This window comes from Gorilla gorilla, chromosome 5 (genome assembly GCF_029281585.2).
Source record: "Gorilla gorilla gorilla isolate KB3781 chromosome 5, NHGRI_mGorGor1-v2.1_pri, whole genome shotgun sequence".
NCBI lineage: Eukaryota > Metazoa > Chordata > Mammalia > Primates > Hominidae > Gorilla > Gorilla gorilla.
In genome coordinates this window covers 153086900-153112706 of record NC_073229.2, presented here as the reverse complement: position 1 = coordinate 153112706, position 25807 = coordinate 153086900, and the positions used below count along the sequence as shown (strand labels likewise).

At 37.0% G+C, this 25807-nt stretch overlaps 1 protein-coding gene across 6 annotated transcripts in view; it reads right to left on the bottom strand.

Annotated features, from left to right (window-relative positions):
* The window catches only part of LAMA2 (laminin subunit alpha 2), a 631365-nt gene that overhangs the window by 591456 nt on the left and 14102 nt on the right, over positions 1 to 25807 (bottom strand). For 2 of the 6 annotated variants that reach the window (XM_055391634.2, XM_055391636.2), the window contains exon 1: positions 6226 to 6345. The exons of 3 other annotated variants lie outside the window; for them this stretch is intronic. In XM_055391634.2, the coding sequence (XP_055247609.1) occupies positions 6226 to 6343 (118 nt within the window). In that variant the 5' untranslated portion in view covers positions 6344 to 6345. Of the gene's footprint in view, positions 1 to 6225; positions 6346 to 11300; positions 11648 to 25807 lie in introns of those variants that run through there. One more of the 6 variants, XM_055391629.2, reaches the window with a different exon arrangement.

Sequence of the window (25807 nt, the reverse complement as noted above, 5' to 3'; positions counted from 1 at the left end):
TTAGACCTAAAACCATAAAAACCCTAGAAGAAAACCTAGGCATTACCATTCAGGACATAGGCATGGGTAAGGACTTCATGTCTAAAACACCAAAAGCAATGGCAACAAAAGCCAAAATGGACAAATGGGATCTAATTAAACTAAAGAGCTTCTGCACAGCAAAAGAAACTACCATCAGAGTGAACAGGCAACCTACAAAATGGGAGAAAATTTTCGCAACCTGCTCATCTGACAAAGGGCTAATATCTAGAATCTACAATGAACTCGAACAAATTTACAAGAAAAAAACAAACAATGCCATCAAAAAGTGGGTGAAGGACATGAACAGACACTTCTCAAAAGAAGACATTTATGCAGCCAAAAGACACATGAAAAAATGCTCACCATCACTGGCCATCAGAGAAATGCAAATCAAAACAACAATGAGATACCATCTCACACCAGTTAGAATGGCAATCATTAAAAAGTCAGGAAACAACAGGTGCTGGAGAGGATGTGGAGAAATAGGAACACTTTTACACTGTTGGTGGGACTGTAAACTAGTTCAACCATTGTGGAAGTCAGTGTGGCAATTCCTCAGGGATCTAGAACTAGAAATACCATTTGACCCAGCCATCCCATTACTGGGTATATACCCAAAGGACTATAAATCATGCTGCTATAAAGACACATGCACACGTATGTTTACTGCAGCATTTTTCACAATAGCAAAGACTTGGAACCAACCCAAATGTCCAACAAAGATAGACTGGATTAAGAAAATGTGGCACATATACACCATGGAATACTATGCAGCCATAAAAAATGATGAGTTCATGTGCTTTGTAGGGACATGGATGAAACTGGAAATCATCATTCTCAGTAAACTATCACAAGGACAAAAAACCAAACACCACATACTCTCACTCATAGGTGGGAATTGAACAATGAGAACACATGGACACAGGAAGGGGAACATCACACTCTGGGGACTGTTGTGGGGTGGGGGTAGAGGGGAGGGATAGCATTGGGAGATATACCTAATGCTAGATGACGAGTTAGTGGGTGCAGCGCACAAACATGACACATGTATACATATGTAACTAACCTGCACATTGTGCACATGTACCCTAAAACTTAAATAATAAAAAAAAAACAAAACAAAACAAAACAAAAAAACAGACATTCGTTTCACAGTTCAGGAGGCTGTAACTCTGAAACCAAAATGTCAGCCTAGTTGGTTCCTTCTAGACACAGTAAGAAAAAATGTCCATGCTTCTTTCCTTGGCATTGCTTGGCTTGTGGATGCACCACTCCCATCTCTGCCTCCATCTTTACACAGCTTTCTCTCTGTATTTCTCTATCTCCTCCCCTCTTCTATGAGGATACCAGTCATATTGGATCAGGGTCCACCCTAAACCAGTATGACATCAACTTAAATTAATTACATTTGCAAAGACCCTATTTGCAAATAAGGTCACATTCATAGTTACCTGGGGTTAAGACTTCAACATTTCTTTTTGAAGGATGCAATTCAACCTACAAAAATAGCTTAGAAATGATAGGCCACTTCAGCTTCCCACTTTCATCTTCTGGAAGTAAATCTTATAAAATGGATTTAAACAACCCTCACTTTTAGTCATCATTTTAGAAATTGTTTTGTTTTTGTTTAACATAACTTACCAACTTTTAAAAAAGGAGAGATAATCTTAGTCCAATACTTACTCAAATTTAAACGTAATTCCTATCTATACTTATACTGAAAATTATGTTACTATATGAGATGTTCTGATAAGTTTGTACATTGCAGGCAAGATATGCGTTTCAGGCTTTTTAAGTGCCCCTGCTAAGATAAGTGCAAGCAATAGTGCAAAGACAGGATCGATGATCAGAAACGGAATATAGTTGTCCATCCAAATTGTCAGTTCAAAGCCTCTTACTTGTTTTCTATGTGTTCCTTTCTTGATATTCAATAATCAGCCCTTTTCTGGTCTCTCTTTCTCTTCTTCTCCCTTGCTATAGTCCTTCATACTCTCAACATCCCTTTCTCAACATAAAAAGTCAAGAGCAGATGTCAAAGTCCAAAAGCAACCTAAAGTTGTATTTTGTCTCATGAATTTGTTCAACATGTGCACACACATACTGTCATATACGTGTGTGCATATATATGCATATATATACACACATGTATATATAATATATATATACACACGTATATATAATATATATATACACACATGTATATATAATATATATACACACATGTATATATAATATATATATACACACGTGTATATATATATTATATATACACATGTATATATAATATATATATACACGTGTATATATAATATATATATATGTAATGTCTCTATAACAAATACTTATAAGGCCCTAGAGAAACAATGGTACATGCTAAAAGGAAGCACATAAACTAGGATGTAAACATGGTTAATTGGGAAAAGGGTTTGATTAGGGGAAGAATAGAGCCAATATGGGTACAGAAAATAGGAATATTCAAACTAGTCTAGAGGTCAGAAAGTGCTTCTTGGAGAAACTATAAAAATGGAGCATGAAGGCCCGGCACGGTGGCTCACACCTGTAATCCCAGCACTCTGGGAGCCCGAGGCGGGCGAATTGCGAGGTCAAGAGATCGAGACCAACATGGCCAACATGGTGAAATCCTGTCTCTACTAAAAATACAAAAATTAGCTGGGTGTGGTGGCACACGCCTGTAGTCCCAGCTACTCTAGAGGCTGAGGCAGGAGAATCGCTTGAACCCGGGAGGTGGAGGTTGCAGTGAGCTGAGGTCGCAGCACTGCACTCCGGCCTGGGTGACAGAGCAAGACTCCGTCAAAAAAAGAAAAATGAGCATGAAAATTGGCAAGCATTAGTCAGGTTAACAGAGAGATGTTTTAGGCAGTGACAACATTATGGGCACAAGCTTTGAACTGAAAGAGACAGTGATATATTCCATAAATCCAAAGGAATTCAGAATGGATACAGCTCATTTTTGTGATTTAAAAAGTGGTGAGAGATGAGGCTGGAGAGAACTGCACAGGTCAGAGCATGAGGTACATTATAAATAAGGTGGTCATGTAATTCATCATCTAAACCAGTCCACTTCTGAGAATAAAGGGAGCACCACTATTAATTAGGCTGGGGCAGCAGTTGTAAACCAGGGCTGTCAGAGACTAACTGGGATGTATGGCTACATGACTTATAAATCACATTAACAGAGCTTGGATTTTATACTAAGGTCAATCAGATGCCATGACAGCATTTTAGAGAGAGGAATAGCTCAATGCTGTTGTGTTTTATAAAGCTTAACCTAGCTGAAGTACAACAAACAAATGGGGGAGGGCTAAACTGCAAGCAAGAATATGCATTAGAAGGCCACAGTGATGATTTCTAGTTGTGAGATGATGGTGGCCTGAATCACTGTGTTGGCTGTAAGCCTGTAAGGAAATTGAAGTAATAATAAGTTGACCCATACGAAATTGCTTCTACTCACCATTTGAACCGACAAAAAGGGCAGTTTCATAAGGCTCAACTAATAGATTTTAAGGAACTAGGATTGATTTGTGGCCAATATTAACCATTATATAATTGTTACATGATGATGACAATGATGATAATGATGTTGATGACTAGTGAGAATAGTGGTATTATCAGGATTGACTGACGTAAGTTATACATTAAACTTTAAAACATAGAACACTTAAAATTGCTACCTCTTGATATTGAGAGAACAGTTGATTGTACATGGCTCATACATAAATACATACAAAGAGGGAAACAATCCCAGAACCACAATCCCAACGAGTGCCTCATGATTCTCAAAGACAGAAACAGAAGAAAACTTCCAGCATTTTTTGGGCCCATCATTGAGGAAACAGTATGGAGATCAGCAGAACACAGTGAAAAGTGATGGGAGAGGAGAAACATCATGAGTCAGATTTGAAGTCAGTAGGTTTGAAGTTAATTTTGAGGTTACTGTGGGGAACTGAATTTGTACCAGGAAGGATTCCTGATCTCCACTATTTGAAACAATCACAATATATTACCTACGTTGATACATTTAATCAGGATCCAAAATGCACACCTCCCAATCCTGACACCGTGACATTACTTATGTTCCCTGCTGCTCCCAGATTCCATATCAGGAAAATGATCAGAAGGCTGAACCTCGAACTACTTGTTTTAAATGGAAAAGTAACTGAAAAATTACTGGATTGGACTAAAATTAACTGAAAGCACCCATATTGTTTGCCCTAAGGAAACTGGGGGCTCAGAGTCACAAATCAAATTTTATACTAGAAATTTAAAATGTACATTTTTTGCACAATGCTGTGAATATTATATTTGTTACAAGAGAATGTTTCGTGTAGTGGAGATAATGAAGACAATGAAGATGAGGAAGACCACTAGGTTTTTAGTTCTACAATAGGTTGGGTGACAATTTTCTAGATAGTGTTTATGGGAGGATAGGAGTAGAAGATGAAAAATTCAGTTTAACACCTAATAAATCTGAAAATTTTAACTTCCAATATTTGTTTATTTCTTTATATTAATTCTAATTTCACTTGAGATGATTTAGAATTATGTAGATTTTTATGATAAAAATGTATTAGGTTTTCAGATAAACACAACCATGAATGGCATGCAAATATATATACATCCTAAAAAGTTTACCTTAGATCCTGAATTGTTTTTCCCCAATATATCTAAAAATTCATTTCAGAAGTCCTACTTTACTAAATTGAATTATAAATTTAGGAAATTTAAAGTAATGTTACCAGTGTTTTGGTAAACATCATCACTTTGGGAAGAAGAATAATTATATTTTCTTACTTCTAAATCTTTCACTCACACACAGAAAAACAGAGCTAATCTTTCCATCACTCTTGATTAACCCATACCACTTTATAACAACGAGTTTAAAGTAAAGAAAATAAATAGAAGAAACAAGAAATATTAAGAATATAAAAGCCAGGTGCGGTGGCTCATGCCTATAATCCTAGCACTTTGGGAGGCCGATGTGGGGAGGATTGTTTGAGCCCAGGAGTTCAGTCAGAGCAACATGGCAAAGTACCATCTTTACAAAAAAAATAGAAAAATTAGCCAGGTGGGGTGGCAAGAGCCTGTAGTCCCAGCTAGTGAGGAGGCTGAAGTGGGAGGATCACTTGAAACTGAGATGTCAAGGGCGCAATAAGCCATGATCCTGCCACTGCACTTCAGCCTGGGCAACGGAGTAAGAGCCTGTCTCAAAAAAAAAAAAAAAAAAAAAAGAAAGAAAGAAAGAAAAAAAAAGGAAAAGGACAGATAATAGGGTGAGAGTATAAAATAAAGAAAAAAGTTGTAAGAAAATGAAATAATTCTTACAATTATACACATTCAGTAAAGTGGTTGTGGAGAAACTAAAATTCCATGGGGAAGAACTAGTGCTGATGTGAAGCTCTTCTCATTTTCATTTCATTTACCTAAGGACTAACTGTAATAATATGTAAGTCCTGAAGCAAACAAGGGGAGCCTCTTTCTCCATTGAGGTTAATAGGCCATATATAAAACAAAGGAAATTTAATTCATTTGTTGCTTAAAAAGGAATAAAAGAAGAAGTAAAAGATAAAATGACTTTTAATTGAGAATGCAGAATACACTTTTAAATAGTTAAGAAAAATAATGTTCTTCTCTCTATATTATTACAAATCTTCAAGGTACTCAACCAATTTTGCATGTGGATTGATGGGCAAGCTCTCTTTTTTGTTTATATATAGTTTCTAATTGTAGTAAGTACACAGTAAACATATATTACTTCTGTTATTAGTTTTTTTTTTAAAAAAAGTCTTCAATTTCATGTTCTATTTGTAGAATGGGAGGACAAGAAGAGATGATGAGATACCATGGGATTGTAAAAAAGGAAAGAAAGCCAGCACAAAGAGAATGAAAGAAAAAAATGAAAAGAATCAGGTGGATCAAGGTAGATATGGTGGAATAAAAACAAATGTGAGGATAATGTCACGGGGAAAGAGAGGTCAACACTCCCTAGCTACCTCAAACCTAATGCTTAAAAGTTTCCACTTCGCCAAACTCCATCCCATCAGATCCAATCTTACCATCTGCCTTATAACTTATCCAATTCATTCCAGTTAACAGTGGAAAGATCCAGCTGGAGGGCCAACAGGTTTCCCATTTGACTTGAATGTTCAGATGGAAAAGATGCTGAATTGGAAGGTTAAGACTCACCTCTAGCCCTAAGTTCATGGGCTAACCTCACAGCCACTGCTGCCAACATCAAATGCTTCTCAGAGTTGTAGGATGTCTCCTGGCTTCTCCACATCAACACTGAGAAACACCACTGCATAGGAAAGAACCATGGAGCACTATGCAACCAGATTCTAACTTAAAAAAGCAATCATTGAATAAAGACAAAGCAATCACTACAGAAGGAAGACTTGAAATGCCAGTTACTTTACTGAAGCAGTGTTCAACTGAAATGCCCAATTATAAGAGCACTGCATACTCCATTTCAGAAGTAGCCACATAATACTCAGGTATTCATGTAACAGAAGCTCAGTGATTTTAACGCCAGTTGTTTCAGTTGCTAAAACTAGTACCTACAGTTAGTGTTCTCTCTGATTATTATATTTATTTTGGAGTGCCTACCAACCCAACAAATGGCAATATGAATCAAGATAATTGAAGTTTAAAAAAAATTGGCAAGGACTGAAAGTTTTGGTCTCAATTCTCATAACCCAATTTGCCAAATAGTTTTTTTGTTTTTCTTTTTTTTTGTTGTTCACCTGGCTATTATGCTACCCACTTAGGACCATTAAACTGCTATTGAAAATTGCCATGAAATGCAGGACTATCATCACCAAGGGAGATGGGCGGAGATGAACTAGCAGCAATTAAGAACAGCACAGCAGTTACATAATAGAGAACATCAGCCAACATGTAAATAATTAGGCATTAGGTACACATGCAATTAAATATTTTAATTTCAATGAAAACCATATTTAAATTCCTTTTAAAATAGTGACTAATTAGCTGTATTACACATCTTATTTTAGAAATAAAGAACAGATAGGTTATCTCTCATCATTAATAGTTGGTAGACTTATCACCAAATGATTAAGCTTATATTATTCCCCCACGGTTGTTTTCACTACAAATATACAACTATAAAGACTTGGATTTTATACTGTAGCCTTACAGGTTCATTTTTTTAGACTATAAAATAACTGGCAGACTATCCACTTGCATAAACATCATTCCAAATTGTGATACAATTTTTATCAGACAGTGTATTTCACACTGTTTAAGTAATACTGCCATCGAGTGTAGTTATATAAGACACTGCCAAGTTTACCTGCAGAGAAACACACTTCAATACTGCTCACACAGCATGAAGGAATTTATCATTATTCAAATATAGAAGAAAAGAAAGGGTTCCGATGTTTTTGATGTTATAACTGGCTTGTGGTAAACTGCTGGTAAGCAGTGTTCAGTGGGCTGTACTTATCCTACACAACTGGAAGACATGTCTCATGCTGTTCCACAAAATACTAAGAGAATCAGAAACGCTTTGCATAGAATTCCTTCCTTAGCTTTCACCCTGTTCTCCCACACCTCTTCCAAGACAACCATGGACTAATCTAAAAAGCAGGTTAGCAACTAAAAGAGAGAAAATTCGTATGTGTATGTATTTTTTTAAAGAAAAAGAATTTTTTTTCCATTAACCTTTCTGCCTTATTTATGTCAATGTCTAAATGAACATTTACAAAACATTTTGACGGAGGCAAATATATGTTCATTTCCAGTATTTGCCCAAATAGTGAGTACATAGCCATGGTATTCAGGAAAAGGTCCATGTGACACCAAAGTATTTCAAATTAGATGAACTATTCAGCCATCTCAACCTTATCTCTACCACTAAATAGGGTCCGGCAACAAGCTGCTCCAATTAGAGCTACTCATAAATAGGTCTGGCTAATTGTCTTAATTGTTCTTTTACTTAAAATCAGTAATATACATGAAGTATAAAGCATTTTTGAAGAAGTAATATTTTTGCTATTTTTAATACGATTTAAAAATGGAAAAGTATAATATAATATTAATATTCTACTGAATTTAAGAACACATTTTAAACATTACAAAATAAAGCATATTTCAATTTGATAATAATGAACCCAATAATGATCAACCCAGTTTAATTATCAGTCTGTTTTAGAAGATTTGCTATCTTCACCTAAAGTCTCTAGTAAAAGAATTATCTGATTAGCACATACACTTACACTTTATCTCACAAAGTGCCTATAAGACTCTTCTAAATTGAGGTGTCCATGAAAGCTGTCTTTGTTATCTATAGGTGATACAACTTTAAAATTGAAGCCTATAAAATAAAATAAAGCTATAGCAACATCTTCGTTTGAAGTGAGCATAGCTATTTTAAAATTAGACATGGTTGGAACTGGACTAGGATGTACTGGGCCCGGGAGCTATAATGAACTTGAAGCAAGTATTACATATATATGAGATAGAGGATTACACAGTTAAATAATACAAGTGAGCTCTTATAAATATTTCTTAGTTGCTCACTTTACATTTTGTTCGCTGATTTCAGCATTCACTTCTCTAATAAACATGCAGACATTTTCTAAAGTGCAAAATTACATTCACCTACTACTTAAGTAGCATTTATCTCCCTGTTTGCACCAGGGAGCCAATGAGCACAAACCATTGGTTTGAAGTATCAAATTGTTACGACCCAGAACCAGCTGGCTTTGGGAACAGTAAAACAACTGAAGCAAACCTTCAGCCATAGAAAGCTATTTTTAAAGTAGAAATGCAATTTCTTTCTAGATTTTCAAAACTATTTATGGACATTTATGTTGGAAATAATTTCTGTTAATAACCTTGAGGAAAAAAATGGATAAGGGAGTTAGCTTGCCTCTTCTCTTAATTTTTTATATCTCCATTTCTCCACAATCCTTTTTATTTTTCTAATTTTTGCCTGGGTTTGCCATGTGCTTATACCCACAGCAGAAGAGGATAGCTGAATTTAATGGCACCTACAGATACCCTCAAAAGGTAACTAAGACTTTGGCTATAATGTAAAAAATATATAGAGTTTCCATAACAGACGAATTTTCTTTTCCCTTGCACACAAACCTCAATTATGAACTCATTTAATTTAGATTCTCCATGTGCTGAGGTAATTCCACTACATAAAAATATGATTATGCCTGGTATATTTTGACTATATTTTATTGCTAATAAGCTTCCTCTAATCTGCTTTGAAAGCTTAGCTCTGATTGCTTGACTAGTGCAGTTGTGAAGATACTGTTAACAATGCCCACAAATTGATTCCAGAAGTAAGAATATGGTGTCTTTGGTCACTGTGTTGCGATAAGCTACAAGTACACACTTTTAAAATGGAATCTTGTATTAAAATGCCCATAGTCAGTAAGTAAAACCAATTATTAAAGTCATCTAAACAACAATGAAGCAAAGTTATAGCTTACATTCATACAGACATTTATGAAAAGTCACAGCCAGAAGCCTGAGGAGTTAGTGAAACTGATCTTTTTTTCATAGAAACGTGTCATTTAGAGACAAAGTACACCAGTCGAATAAATAATTATAATGATTGGTTATATCAATGATGGGGTGTGTTTTCATGGGCTAAATTAATCACATTTGAAAAATTACTAAAAATATGGAAGTTGAAAGTTTAAAAGGTCTCCAGCTACTTAGAATTGTCAATGCGCTAATGATCTTTCTCACAGCATCTAGACTCATCAATGCCAGTGGCTGTACTCTGCAGTTCACTTCAGTAACACATTAGCAGACCCCATCTTTAATTAATCTCTCAGAGTGGATAGGTTTTTAAATTTTTAATTTTTAGCTTATTTTCTCTCATCACAAAGTAACATTTTTCTTTATTAAAGCAAATCTAAACTTAAATTCCAGTCCCTTAATCCTGTGTTCTCCCAATTTGTCAACCCTGTTTTAACTTAATCTGCCTTTCTGGTCGCCCATGCTCCACAGCCCACCGTTCCCTCCTCCTGAACTGCTCTTTTCCTGATCTGCCCATCGAAATTCTCTTCTGTTCAAAACTCAGTCCAAATTCCAACTCCTCTGTGAAACTGCCCTGTTCCTATTAGATGGAAATGTTTCTACTTCCCCAGAATTTAAAAACAATTTTAATAACTTTCTTAAAGCCCTTTCCACATTCAGCCTGACTGTATGAATCTAATGATATACATACATTTACTTTTTTCCCTACTATACCATTCCTGAGGTTAAAAAATCGTCTTGCTCATCTTTGTATTTGGAGTTTAAAATGACTTTTCTCATTCAAAACGCATTGACACATTCTTATGTAATGAATAAATTGGGATTTTTCTTTTCTTCCTTTTGTATCACTGCCTTACCCATAATTATAGATTTTAAACAATTAATTAACAAATGAATAATACCCTGCCTTAAAAGTTAAACAAAATATACTTACTCTGTTTTACATGCCTATGAAGAATTTTACAGAAATCTCAAATTTGCCAGAAACATAAAAAATAAAATCTTTCCCCATAGAGCCAACTTTTATCTTTAGTTTTTTAATTGTGTAAAAAGAGGGAGAAAGGAAGAAGTAGTGAGAAAAAATATCCATTACAGTATCATTCATTATCCAAAAAATTAACTTACCAAACACATATGTTGATAGAAGTAAATAAACATTACTAGACTAAGATCATGCCTTCATTTAGAAAACAATTTGTCTATTATAAAATTAAACGAACTTTTTTTCCATGCAACCCAGGAATTTTACTCCCAGATAAATATGACAAATGAAAACCTATGTCCATAAAAAAGCTTGTACATGACTTGTATATAGCAACTTTATTCATGATAATTAAAAACTGGAAACAGTCTTAATGTCATCAACAGGCCAATAAAATAAAAATGGAGGTACATTCATACAACGGAAAATGTTAGTGATTAAAAGGAGCAAAATACTAATGGACGCAAAAACATGAATGATTTTTACAGACAGTAGACTGGGTGAAAGAAGGCAGACAGAAAAAAGTACTTACTTGGTGTTTCATATAAAGGAAATTCTAAGACAGATGAAACTAATCAGATAAGAGTTTCAGGGCTATGGAAGAAGACAGCAAAAAAACAGTGAGGGCTTTCTGGGAAAGGAGAAATGTTCTATTTTTTGTTGTTGGGCTGACGGTTATATGGGTATATATATATATTTGTCAAATGTCACATACATTTCCTATGTGTAAAAAAACGTTATTTTATAGAAATTATACCTTTAGGGGAGGAGCCAAGATGGCCGAATAGGAACAGCTCCGGTCTACAGCTCCCAGCGTGAGCGACGCAGAAGACAGGTGATTTCTGCATTTCCATCTGAGGTACCGGGGAGTGCCAGACAGTGGGCGCAGGTCAGTGGGTGCGCGCACCCTGCGTGAGCCGAAGCAGGGCGAGGCATTGCCTCACTCGGGAAGCGCAAGGGGTCAGGGAGTTCCCTTTCCTAGTCAAAGAAAGGCGTGATGGGCGGCACCTGGAAAATCTGGTCACTCCCACCCGAATACTGCGCTTTTCCGACGGGCTTAAAAAACGGCGAACCAGGAGAGTATATCCCGCACCTGGCTGGGAGGCTCCTACGCCCACGGAGTCTCGCTGATTGCTAGCACAGCAGTCTGAGATCAAACTGCAAGGCGGCAGCGAGGCTGGGGGAGGGGCGCCCGCCATTGCCCAGGCTTGATTAGGTAAACAAAGCAGCCGGGAAGCTCGAACTGGGTGGAGCCCACCACAGCTCAAGGAGGCCTGCCTGCCTCTGTAGGCTCCACCTCTGGGGGCAGGGCACAGACAAACAAAAAGACAGCAGTAACCTCTGCAGACTTAAATGTCCCTGTCTGACAGCTTTGAAGAGAGCAGTGGTTCTCCCAGTACGCAGCTGGAGATCTGAGAACGGGCAGACTGCCTCCTCAAGTGGGTCCCTGACCCCTGACCCCCAAGCAGCCTAACTGGGAGGCACCCCCCAGCAGGGGCACACTGACACCTCACATGGCAGGGTGCTCCAACAGACCTGCAGCTGAGGGTCCTGTCTGTTAGAAGGAAAACTAACAAACAGAAAGGACATCCACACCAAAAACCCATCTGTACATCACCATCATCAAAGACCAAAAGTAGATAAAACCACAAAGATGGGGAAAAAACAGAACAGAAAAACTGGAAACTCTAAAAAGCAGAGTGCCTCTCCTCCTCCAAAGGAACGCAGTTCCTCACCAGCAGTGGAACGAAGCTAGACGGAGAACGACTTTGACGAGCTGAGAGAAGAAGGCTTCAGATGATCAAATTACTCTGAGCTACGGGAGGACATTCAAACCAAAGGCAAAGAAGTTGAAAACTTTGAAAAAAATTTAGAAGAATGTACAACTAGAATAACCAATACAGAGAAGTGCTTAAAGGAGCTGATGGAGCTCAAAACCAAGGCTCGAGAACTACGTGAAGAATGCAGAAGCCTCAGGAGCCGATGTGATCAACTGGTAGAAAGGGTATCAGCAATGGAAGATGAAATGAATGAAATGAAGCGAGAAGGGAAGTTTAGAGAAAAAAGAATAAGAAGAAATGAGCAAAGCCTCCAAGAAATATGGGACTATGTGAAAAGACCAAATCTACGTCTGATTGGTGTACCTGAAAGTGACGGGGAGAATGGAACCAAGTTGGAAAACACACGGCAGGATATTATCCAGGAGAACTTCCCCAATCTAGCAAGGCACGCCAACGTTCAGATTCAGGAAATACAGAGAATGCCACAAAGATACTCCACGAGAAAAGCAACTCCAAGACACATAATTGTCAGATTCACCAAAGTTGAAATGAAGGAAAAAATGTTAAGGGCAGCCAGAGAGAAAGATCGGGTTACCCTGGAAGGGAAGCCCATCAGACTAACAGCAGATCTCTTGGCAGAAACCCTACAAGCCAGAAGAGAGTGGGGGACAATATTCAACATTCTTAAAGAAAAGAATTTTCAACCCAGAATTTCATATCCAGCCAAACTAAGCTTCATAAGTGAAGGAGAAATAAAATACTTTACAGACAAGCAAATGCTGAGAGATTTTGTCACCACCAGGCCTGCCCTAAAAGAGCTCCTGAAGGAAGCCCTAAACATGGAAAGGAACAACCGGTACAAGCCGCTGCAAAATCATGCCAAAATGTAAAGACCATCAAGACTAGGAAGAAACTGCATCAACTAATGAGCAAAATAACCAGCTAACATCATAATGACAGGATCAAATTCACACATAACAATATTAACTTTAAATGTAAATGGACTAAATGCTCCAATTAGAAGACACAGACTGGCAAATTGGATAAAGAGTCAAGACCCATCAGTGTGCTGTATTCAGGAAACCCATCTCACGTGCGGAGACACACATAGGCTCAAAATAAAAGGATGGAGGAAGATCTACCAAGCAAATGGAAAACAAAAAAAGGCAGGGGTTGCAATCCTAGTCTCTGATAAAACAGACTTTAAACCAACAAAGATCGAAAGAGACAAAGAAGGCCATTACATAATGGTAAAGGGATCAATTCAACAAGAAGAGCTAACTATCCTAAATATATACGCACCCAATACAGGAGCACCCAGATTCATAAAGCAAGTCCTGAGTGACCTACAAAGAGACTTAGACTCCCACACATTAATAATGGGAGACTTTAACACCCCACTGTCAACATTAGACAGATCAACGAGACAGAAAGTCAACAAGGATACCCAGGAACTGAACTCAGCTCTGCACCAAGCAGACCTGATAGACATCTACAGAACTCTCCACCCCAAATCAACAGAATATACATTTTTTTCAGCACCACAGCTATTCCAAAATTGACCACATACTTGGAAGTAAAGCTCTCCTCAGCAAATGTAAAAGAACAGAAATTATAACAAACTATCTCTCAGACCACAGTGCAATCAAACTAGAACTCAGGATTAAGAATCTCACTCAAAACCACTCAACTACATGGAAACTGAACAACCTGCTCCTGAATGACTACTGGGTACATAACAAAATGAAGGCAGAAATAAAGATGTTCTTTGAAACCAATGAGAACAAAGACACAACATACCAGAATCTCTGGGATGCATTCAAAGCAGTGTGTAGAGGGAAATTTGTAGCACTAAATGCCCACAAGAGACAGCAGGAAAGATCCAAAATTGACACCCTAACATCACAATTAAAAGAACTAGAAAAGCAAGAGCAAACACATTCAAAAGCTAGCAGAAGGCAAGAAATAACTAAAATCAGAGCAGAACTGAAAGAAATAGAGACACAAAAAACCCTTCAAAAAATTAATGAATCCAGGAGCTGGTTTTTTGAAAGGATCAATAAAATAGATAGACCGCTAGCAAGACTAATAAAGAAAAAAAGAGAGAAGAATCAAATAGATGCAATAAAAAATGATAAAGGGGATATCACCACTGATCCCACAGAAATACAAACTACCATCAGAGAATACTATAAACACCTCTATGCAAATAAACTAGAAAATCTAGAAGAAATGGATAAATTCCTCGACACATACACTCTCCCAAGACTAAACCAGGAATAAGTTGAATCTCTGAATAGACCAATAACAGGATCTGAAATTGTGACAATAATCAATAGCTTACCAACCAAAAAGAGTCCAGGACCAGATGGATTCATAGCCGAATGCTACCAGAGGTACAAGGAGGAACTGGTACCATTCCTTCTGAAACTATTCCAATCAATAGAAAAAGAGGGAATCCTCCCTAACTCATTTTATGAGGCCAGCATCATCGTGATACCAAAGCCAGGCAGAGACACAACCAAAAAAGAGAATTTTAGACCAATATCCTTGATGAACATTGATGCAAAAATCCTCAATAAAATACTGGCAAAACGAATCCAGCAGCACATCAAAAAGCTTATCCACCATGATCAAGTGGGCTTCATCCCTGGGATGCAAGGCTGGTTCAACATACACAAATCAATAAATGTAATCCAGCATATAAACAGAACCAAAGACAAAAACCACATGATTATCTCAATAGATGCAGAAAAGGCCTTTGACAAAATTCAACAACACTTCATGCTGAAACCTCTCAATAAATTAGGTATTGATGGGACATATTTCAAAATAATAAGAGCTATCTATGACAAACCCACAGCCAATATCATATTGAATGGGCAAAAACTGGAAGCATTCCCTTTGAAAACTGGCACAAGACAGGGATGCCCTCTCTCACCACTCCTATTCAAAATAGTGTTGGAAGTTCTGGCCAGGGCAATCAGGCAAGAGAAAGAAATAAAGGGTATTCAATTAGGAAAAGAGGAAGTCAAATTGTCCCTGTTTGCAGATGACATGATTGTATACCTAGAAAACCCCATTGTCTCAGCCCAAAATCTCCTTAAGCTGATAAGCAACTTCAGCAAAGTCTCAGGATAAAAAATCAATGTGCAAAAATCACAAGCATTCTTATACACCAACAACAGACAGAGAGCCAAATCATGTGTGAACTCCCATTCACAATTGCTTCAAAGAGAATAAAATACCTAGGAATCCAACTTACAAGAGATGTGAAGGATCTCTTCAAGGAGAATTACAAACCACTGCTCAAGGAAATGAAAGAGGATACAAACAAATGGAAGAATATTCCATGCTCATGGGTAGGAAGAATCAATATCGTGAAAATGGTCATACTGCCCAAGGTAATTTACAGATTCAATGCCATCCCCATCAAGCTACCAATGACTTTCTTCACAGAATTGGAAAAAACTACTTTAAAGTTCATATGGAACCAAAAAAGAGCCCACATCGCCAAGTCAATCCTAAGCCAAAAGAACAAAGCAGGAGGCATCACACTACCTGACTTCAAACTATATTACAAGGCTACAGTAACCAAAACAGCATGGTACTGGTACCAAAACAGAGATATAGATCAATGGAACAGAACAGAGCCCTCAGAAATAACGCCGCATATCTACAACTATCTGATCTTTGACAAACCTGAGAAAAACAAGCAATGGGGAAAGGATTCCCTATTTAATAAATGGTGCTGGGAAAACTGGCTAGCCATATGGAGAAAGCTGAAACTGGATCCCTTCCTTACACCTTATACAAAAATCAATTCAAGATGGATTAAAGACTTAAACGTTAGACCTAAAACCATAAAAACCCTAGAAGAAAACCTAGGCATTACCATTCAGGACATAGGCATGGGTAAGGACTTCATGTCTAAAACACCAAAAGCAATGGCAACAAAAGACAAAATTGACAAATGGGATCTAATTAAACTAAAGAGCTTCTGCACAGCAAAAGAAACTACCATCAGAGTGAACAGGCAACCTACAAAATTTTCGCAACCTACTCATCTGACAAAGGGCTAATATCCAGAATCTACAATGAACTCAAACAAATTTACAAGAAAAAAACAAACAATGCCATCAAAAAGTGGGCAAGGGACATGACCAGACACTTCTCAAAAGAAGACATTTATGCAGCCAAAAGACACATGAAAAAATGCTCATCATCACTGGCCAGCAGAGAAATGCAAATCAAAACAACAATGAGATACCATCTCACACCAGTTAGAATGGCAATCATTAAAAAGTCAGGAAACAACAGGTGCTGGAGAGGATGTGGAGAAATAGGAACACTTTTACACTGTTGGTGGGACTGTAAACTAGTTCAACCATTGTGGAAGTCAGTGTGGCAATTCCTCAGGGATCTAGAACTAGAAATACCATTTGACCCAGCCACCCATTACTGGGTATATACCCAAAGGACTATAAATCATGCTGCTATAAAGACACATGCACACGTATGTTTATTGCAGCACTATTCACAATAGCAAAGACTTGGAACCAACCCAAATGTCCAACAGTGATAGACTGGATTAGGAAAATCTGGCACATATACACCATGGAATACTATGCAGCCATAAAAAATGATGAGTTCATGTCCTTTGTAGGGACATGGATGAAATTGGAAATCATCATTCTCAGTAAACTATCACAAGAACAAAAAACCAAACACCGCATATTCTCACTTATAGGTGGGAATTGAACAATGAGATCACGTGGACACAGGAAAGGGAACATCACACTCTGGGAACTGTTGTGGGGTGGGGGGAGTGGGGAGGGATAGCATTGGGAGATACACCTAATGCTAGATGAGGAGTTAGTGGGTGCAGCGCACCAGCATGGCACATGTATACATATGTAACTAACCTGCACAATGTGCACATGTACCCTAAAACTTAAAGTATAATAATAAAAGAAAAAAATAAAAATAAAAAATAAAAAAACAAAAAAAACAAAAAAAAGAAATTATACCTTTAAAATATTGTTTTTAAAAAAGAGGCTGTCTTTATATCATACTGTATATATCTTCCTGTCTAGATAAGCTTCCTTTCCTCAGTTATAGACTTATAACTGCAATAGTCCTAATCCTCAGGGATCTCAAGAACAGTTGAAACAAAGTGAATAAAATGCCTGACACAGAATTGGTACTATGCCTTCAATGGAACAGAAAAAAATAGTTAAAATTTAGGAAAGTGAAATGGAGATAAGAGGTTTAAACTCAATAAACAAACCATATTTTCCAAAGAAATTTTATTACACATATCCACATAAATAAGACTAATCGAAATGATTATCAAAATACGTGTCAGAAATAAACACGTACATCATTTATTAGGTCAGGGCTCTAAGTAGAAGTTACCCCAAAGATTGATTTTGAAAATAAAATTGGTTTATCTTGTTTAGCAGTTATAATATAGGAAACTATGACCCAGAATATAATGCATTATATGGAAAGATTTTTAAAGTTATCCAGTTTCTAGAACTTTATACCATCATATAAGTACTGGTCAACCAATATCCAACTAAAATTATAAAATGGTTAATTATTTCATTTAACATATTAATTTCTCCATTGATTAAAATTGGCACATAAGCAAAAGAAAACCATATGCATCTTGGAAAAGAGACATTATTCTGTTATCTCCCACACATACACAAGAAGTCTAACCTTCAACAGCAGCCTTTTCCTTTAACTAAATTAACAATGCTTATTATATTCTGGCCTTCAGATGCAGAACATGTTTCATGTTACTATGCCTAAATTCCGACCTGGCAATAATGCTAAGAAACTCAGCAGGAAGGCTGGGCACTGTGGTTCATACCTGTAATCCCAGAACTTTGGGAGGCCAAGGCAGGCAGATCACAAGGTCATGAGTTCGAGACCAGCCTGGCCAACATAGTGAAACCCCATCTCTACTAAAAATACAAAAATAAATTAGCCAGGCATGGTGGCGCTCGCCTGTAATCCCAGCTACTCAGGAGGCTGAGGCAGGAGAATCACTTGAATCCGGGAGGCGGAGGTTGCAGTGAGCGAAGATCACGCCATTGCACTCCAACCTGGGCAACAGGGTGAGACTCCATCTTAAAAAAAAAAAAAAAAAAAAGAAAGGAAAAAAATAAAAAAACTCAGCAGGAAATCCAACCTCCACATATTTCTATCTAGGGAGATAGAGACAAAGGAAAAAAAATTCTCTGAATCACATTATTGTAGAATTAAAAATGCTTATTAAAACTGGTGTTAAGGGCATTCACACTCCAAATCTGTTTCTGTAAGTAATGAACAGGACACCCTCAAACCAAGCTAAAAGTAAGACTGTGGGTGGTATAATGACGAGTCAGAAAGCTGTCTTTTGAGGTGGTTACTAACTCCAGACAGAAAAGAGGCGGAGGAGGTGCACAAGACCTAGTGAGTGATCTTGACCTGGATGAATTTGAAATGTTCCTCCTATCAAAATGTATATATGTCCTGGGTGTTGGTCCCTGGGCCTCAGACTCTTAAGGAAATGGCGGTTCTAGAATGGATAAAACTATTGAAACTCTTATCGGGAGTTGCCTCTTTAGGTCTGGCACTCTAAGGGCTCCTTTGAGCCCAAAACAGAATTACCTGCAGCTGGATGCCTACTTCTGAGCTCTGCTGGGGATGGGTGAGAAGATCCCGGCAGCAGGCCTCTTAAAACCAAAGTCCACTGTCTCTGTCTACTTCTTCAGCCCAGATCCGTCCTTCCCCATCCTCCACAGCAGACGCTCTATCACCAAATCTCAGAAACATACAATCCAGGAAAGATCCTATATTTGCCAAGCTCTTTATCTTAATTTCCCTCTTTAAAAGAGAAAGATGTTCTAAGCATTATTATATAAAATACTTAATTTCCTACAAGAGAATAATAAAGCAGAGAATAAAGAAGCTTGCAAGAGAAAGCTACAATTACAGCTTAATGTCCACAAAGGTTTTAGAATTACTGCTAGAGAAAATTTGCACAAACATATTTATAATCCGTAAGTTTTATCTCATTTCAAACCAACAGTAGCCAATACCCTAAGAAATATTTGTAAATGATTTCAGAAGGAAAACAAAAGCCACCAGGAAATCAGGCAATGGCATTTAAACAAAACTCTTCCATACAACCATGTAAATCAATGGCAATTTCTTTAAAACAGAATTGAAAGCACACATAATGCATTTTAATGCAGAATGTACAAAGACACTAAGATCTGTAATTCTACCAAATGTCAACGATTCTGGAACCCACTTATTGTGGAGTCAGATATAATGAAATTCCATTTGTAGTGAAGTAGAATGGAAGTTTAAAATTACGTCAATGAAATGTAATGCACAAAGCACAATTCCAGTAATAGTGTCTTACAAAGAAATCTTGGTGAAATGATGATTTCACTGTAAGCCTCCTATATCCCTCAAATAAACATACCAGATGTTAACATCAGTATTTCACTAAGTAAATTACAATAAATTCAATATTTAACACTCTAATATATGAAACCATACACAAATCTATTACAGAAGAACAAAATGTGTGTGTTAATATGAAATAATACAGTATATATATTCTAAGTTTTGACTGGTCATATTTATGAATAGAATGCAAAAATGAGTTAAACACTTTAAAGTGAAAGAAGGAGTAAGAATTATTTTAAACACATTGATAAAATGAATGGATGTTTCCCTCTGGTGAACATGAGAAACCATCAATTTTCTTTTACAATCAAGAAAACATTGGGTGTTGGGTAGCTCACATTTGTAATCCCAGCACTGAGGGAGACTGAGGCAGGAGGATCACCTGAGCCCAGTAGTTCAAGGCTGCAGTGGGCAAAGATGGGTGACAGAGGGAGACCCTGTCTCTAAAAACAACAACAACAAAAATACCCTCCACTTACCTTAGCACACCCTACTTTTGATACCCTACCTTCTCTTCTACTTTAAAATGGGGCTGAAAGCTCATTTCTTCCAAGTCCTCATTGCTGAGTCTACCTTTGTCCAATTACTTTTGTCACTTTGGCCCCACATGTCATAATGAATAGTGTAAAATTCTTCATCATATTATATATTTGATTTTTTCTCATTTTTCTTGCTTCGATTATGTGTTTATATGCTGAGAGTGTGGGAAAGGTGGAATTTGTCTCAAAATTATGTGTTTTCTTCTTTTATTATACCAGTTGGGACATCAATAGTGATTGAATTCTCTAAGAACTCACTAGGTCATGGAAATACTTTCAACTGGAAATATTTAAAGGGAATAGGAAAGTGGCATTCTGTGTTAATTTTTATTCTCTTAGTGATATGGTCTGGCTCAGTGTCCTCACAAAATCTCATCTTGAATTGTAATCCAAATTGTAATCCCCATGTGTTGGGGGAGGGACCTCCTGGAAGGTGATTCGATCATGAGAGTGGTTCCCCCATACTGTTCTCAGGATAGTGAGTAGTCTCATGAGGTCTGATGGTTTTATAAGGGGCTTTTCCCCCACTTCGCTCTGCATTTCTCCTTCCTGACATCATGAAGAAGAATGTGTTTGCTTTCCCTTCTGCCATGATTGTAAGTTTCCTGAGGCCTCCCCAGGCAGGTGGAACTGAGTCAATCAAACCTCTTTGTAAATTACCCAGTCTTGACCAGTTCTTTACAGCAGTGTGAGAACAGACTAATACACTTGGTATGTATTCTTCATGAATCAAGAAACTGTAAAGTGATTGAAAAGACATTATGAATTAAATAATGAATAAACTCTGCAGTCAACTGTAGAATTATTAGCTAAATATTCTCCTAAGACTGAGAATTAATATTAAATACTTCTTTTAAAATTTCTGTTTAGTGATTAGCTAATATAACTGTCAGAGAGATTCCACAAACTTAATGTCTAAATTTCAGCAACTATGTAACATAGTTATCATGATTTCTATGGAGAGATAAAATCAAATACTATCTGATGGTCTTAATTAGCTTCCTTTTTCACCATGCTGGTGTCATATGCTTCACATTTGTATAGCATCTGGCATCTAGAAGGTTTCACTGTTTCACTACTCTTTCTATGCCTCTTCACTAACCTTTTAAGTATGGTAGTATATAAGGTAGTATATACCTCTATAGTTGGGGTAAAGGGGATCATTTCTTAAAATGAATGACTTAGCTTAATAAAAAATAAGCAAGGATAGAAACAGAATCCCAAGATTTTCTAAATCCCAGACATGCATTTTGGTTCTATATTAATTATTCATTCCAATATGGAAAGTAGCATTTCTTAAAGGTGAAAGCTAATTTGAAAATTGCAGCATTATAACAATATTTAGAGATGAGAAGCATAGGATTTTTGAAAATTGAATCTATAGATAGTCTATAACATGTTTTTGTTCTGGATTAAATAATGAATAATGAATTTTTTATTGTTCCTAGATAGGGTCTTGCTCTGTTGCCCAGGCTAGAGTGCAGTGGTGTGATCATGGGTCACTGCAGCCTCGACCTCCCAGGTTCAAGTAATCTTCCCATCTCAGCCTCCTGAGTAGCTGGGACCACGGGCATGTGCCACCACACGCAGCTAATTTTTTCATTTTATTTTTGTAGAGGCAGGGATCTCACTATTTTGCCTAAGCTGGTCTTGAACTCCTGGCCTCAAGCCATCCTCCTGCCTTGGCCTTCCAAAGAGCTGGGATTACAGCTGTGAGCCACCATGCCTAGACAGGAGGGTGTTCTTGATGGCTCAAATACCTTAGTGAAAGAGGGGAGTTTTCATTTTTGCAAAAAATGGATGAACCAGATTAATCTGGAAAAAGTAAAGAGGGAATCTTGTCCAAGTGATGAGCTTTGAAGGTGTGGAGAACCTAGGAAGGAAAGCAGCAGGGTGTATTTTAAATAGCTGTTAAACTCCTACAATCCTCACTTAAATTTAAATATTTAATTGGAACATCCTGTTTCAGGAATCCATGATCTTACACCTTTCTTTCATGTCCTGGTAAATTCTCTTTAGTTCTTTTTTCTGTCGTTGAGTAGAAATTGTAACTGCCTACATCTGACAGTATCATGATGTTAACCATCTTCATAGTTTTTTCAATAACTGTAAGTGGGAAGTAAGTGTTCCTTCCTAAAAGTTAGCTCTTCCTTTTCTATTTTTCTATCATTCAATCTTTACTGTGACCATGCTAGGTGCCAGGCACTGTGCTATGCAGTAAGGATACAGTAGTAACAAAACAGACCTGGGCCCTGATCTCAAAGGTCTTTTCTTGTCCCCCTTTCTCTCAAATTTACTCATATAATAAAAATCCCTCCTTTGCTGAAGGGCCAGCTCCGCCTTATTTTTTATTAGTTTCATTCTTAAAGTAAGGAGAAGAATATAGGTACTGCGTTTCTTGACCTCCAGATGTTTGATTAATTCTAAGTATTTCACCATTTTGCTGGCTGATAACTTCAAGCAAGAGATCATACACATCCAAGGACATGCACGCACATGCATTATCTGACATATTGTAGAGGCCTTGTGAGTGGTTTTTAAAACATATCTTTTTGCCTGAAATAGGAAGTACTTTGGTGGTATCTAAAAAGAAACAAAGAAAAATGAAAACAGATGCCAATCAAATCACCCCATGTGAGTTATCTATATTTTATCCCTAGAATTTACATCTTAAATGGGCATTTTAATCTTATGTAGTGTAATTCTCATCCAAAAAGACCTTCCATCCAGAAAAGTTCTGACTAAGCCAAGAAATATGCATTCCTTATCCAAAGCTTAAATACTGCTCAACTCTTACTGGAATATCCTTAGAGGGAGAAAAAAAAAACTCAAGAAGCAAGATAATTTAAGGTAGCCTCACTTTCTAAAATATTTTATCTATTATCTAGGTGATATTAATAATAATAACTCATATCTGTCCATACTGTGTTTCAGTATTTGTAGAAATTTATGTCTTATACAAACATTCATTCATACTATAAAAGGATCAGGGGGAAAAAGTACACATAAAATGTTTTAAAAGGCAACACTCTTGGTCTGTCCAAAAAGAGCTGCTTCTTCATCCAATTTTTGAGTGCCTACCATATGTCAGACTAGAAGCTGGAGATAAAGCAACAGAAACAATGAAAGACAAAAAGTCCTAACATTATATAACATACTTTATTAATTTATAACTGTTAAAGAGCTAAAGATCTTGGAAAAGGAACTAGTTGATTAAATACCCTTCTAGTTCTCTGCCATAGCAATTGCTCTTGAGGTTTATCTGAAATATGATTGGATTGGTCTTCTAACTCATTATATAACTGAAAATCATAAACGGGACAGATTCACTACATACAGGAATCCAATTTTGACCTCCTCCATGGAATTACATTCAGAAGAGCCTGAACACAGCCATGTGTTAATTCAAAATAAAAAATATTTATGTATCTCCTCAGCTCTGGAGACGAAGGCCATTTTATAACAAAATTTATATTCCAACAGTCTGGGGAGACAAGCAACAAAGAAGAAAAGTAAATAAACAAGGGTATTCAAGATAAACATTTAATTGTTCAAAGAAATTGCAACAGGGAGATGAGTGCCTGACAGAAGCTAATTTAAAGTGGTCCTCTGGAAAGGCCTCTGTAAGAGGTGACATTTGACATGAGATTGGAATATTGAGAAGAGAGAGACAGCCATCAGGGATCTAATGGAACAATGCTCTGGACAGAGGAACAGCAAGGACAAAGGCCTTGAGATGGAAAAAAAGTCTTTACTGTTGCTGGAAAATAACAGAAAAAGAGAATAATTTGAAATCAGAGAAAAATACAAGAGCTGTCATGAATAGACTTAAAATCTAATGAATTTAGAATTTATTCTTATAATAGAAATGCATTGAAAGGTTTTAAGCAGAGGAAAGATCTAATCTGATTTACTATTTTCAGAGTTCACTCTGCCTATTGCATGGAAAATTGATTGTAAAATGGAAAAGAGAAAAGAAGGGAGAGCAGCTGGGAGGCTGCTGAAGTTGCATAGGCAAAAAAAGAGTGCTGTGGTCTAGAAGGCAATAGGGACAAAAAGATGTGGATATTTATGGAATAAACTCTGGTGGTGTGGATGACAGACATGCTGATTATTTCAATCTGGGAGGTGAAGGAAAGAGAGAAGTTAATAGTAACTTCTAGATGTCAAATTTGATTCAAGGGGTGAATGATGGTACCATTTTCTGAGTTGGGAAAAGCTGATGGGAAAAGAGTTGAGGAAATGCAGAGTACCTATGTTCAATCCTGGCAAATGTTCGCTTTCAAGGACCTAGGAGACAACTAAGTGAAGACATCAAATAAATAGGCAGTTCTATTACCATCCATAACCAGGATAGTGGCAACTTAGACTAGCCTATGACCACCTCTAGTCACACTAAAACTATGGCCAACAATCCCAGTTTCTAGATCTTTTAAGTTAAAGCTCCAGTTGTCCATGCTGAAAACACCACTGATTGTAAAGTCTTTGAATGATGATTCCATCCTCTTCTGAATACAAATTAAATACTTAATTCCATTTAATCCTTAAAAAGACACTACTATTTTCATTCTTTTAAAGGTGAGGATGATCAGGTTTAAAGAAGTTAAATAACTTGCTCAACAGCACTATTGCAACAGCACTCAGCCAGCAAGGTGTGAATCTAGGACTCAAACTCTCGATGTCTAACTTCAAAAGTGCTGCGCTGCTTTGTGCCCACAGTGCTGGACTTCTGATGCAGTCATAGCTCTAGTACTACAGCTCCTGTTAACCAGTAAACTGGCCGATAGGACTTCCATTGCAATCCAAGTTCATACAGGGGGCCAACTGGATGATATTCTCTACTCTGGGAGTTACCATAAGCAGAATTACAAGATATTTGATCAACAAATAGGTAAGATACTCCCTCTTTTTGCTTATTTATTTCCTTATGTGAAGAAAAGCTATAACAACAAAACGGTCATTTTTGTAGCACTTCAGTTCCAACTGCGGTTTTGGGGATACCCTGAGCCAATTAATGATTAAGTTAATAACTGTAACTATCCTTTTGCCATCACTTGTCATATATCCATTAATGGACCAGGAAAAGCCCTGGGCCTTGATTATTTTTGGTTTAACACTTCATACAACAACAAAAAGAAAAAAGCACATTCTTACCAATTAAGTTAACAATTCTAGGAGTGCTACAAACTCTTATATGACTCAAAAAATTCAGGCATGCCTGACACAGTTAAGAATTCATTCATTGCTATCTCCAAGGAGTCTTTTAAAAAAAAAAGTTCATAGACTCTTCTGATATATCAGGACATAGTGCTGAATCTAAATGGCAAATATTGTTTAAATTGTTAATCTTTTCATAGGAAATCTCACAAAAAAGGGAAATAAAATCACCTCTGCAGTATGTCACTAAAGGAAGCCCTTTACTTACTAATTTGTACTCTTTCAGGGTTGAGGTCACACGCTGCCATGGGTAG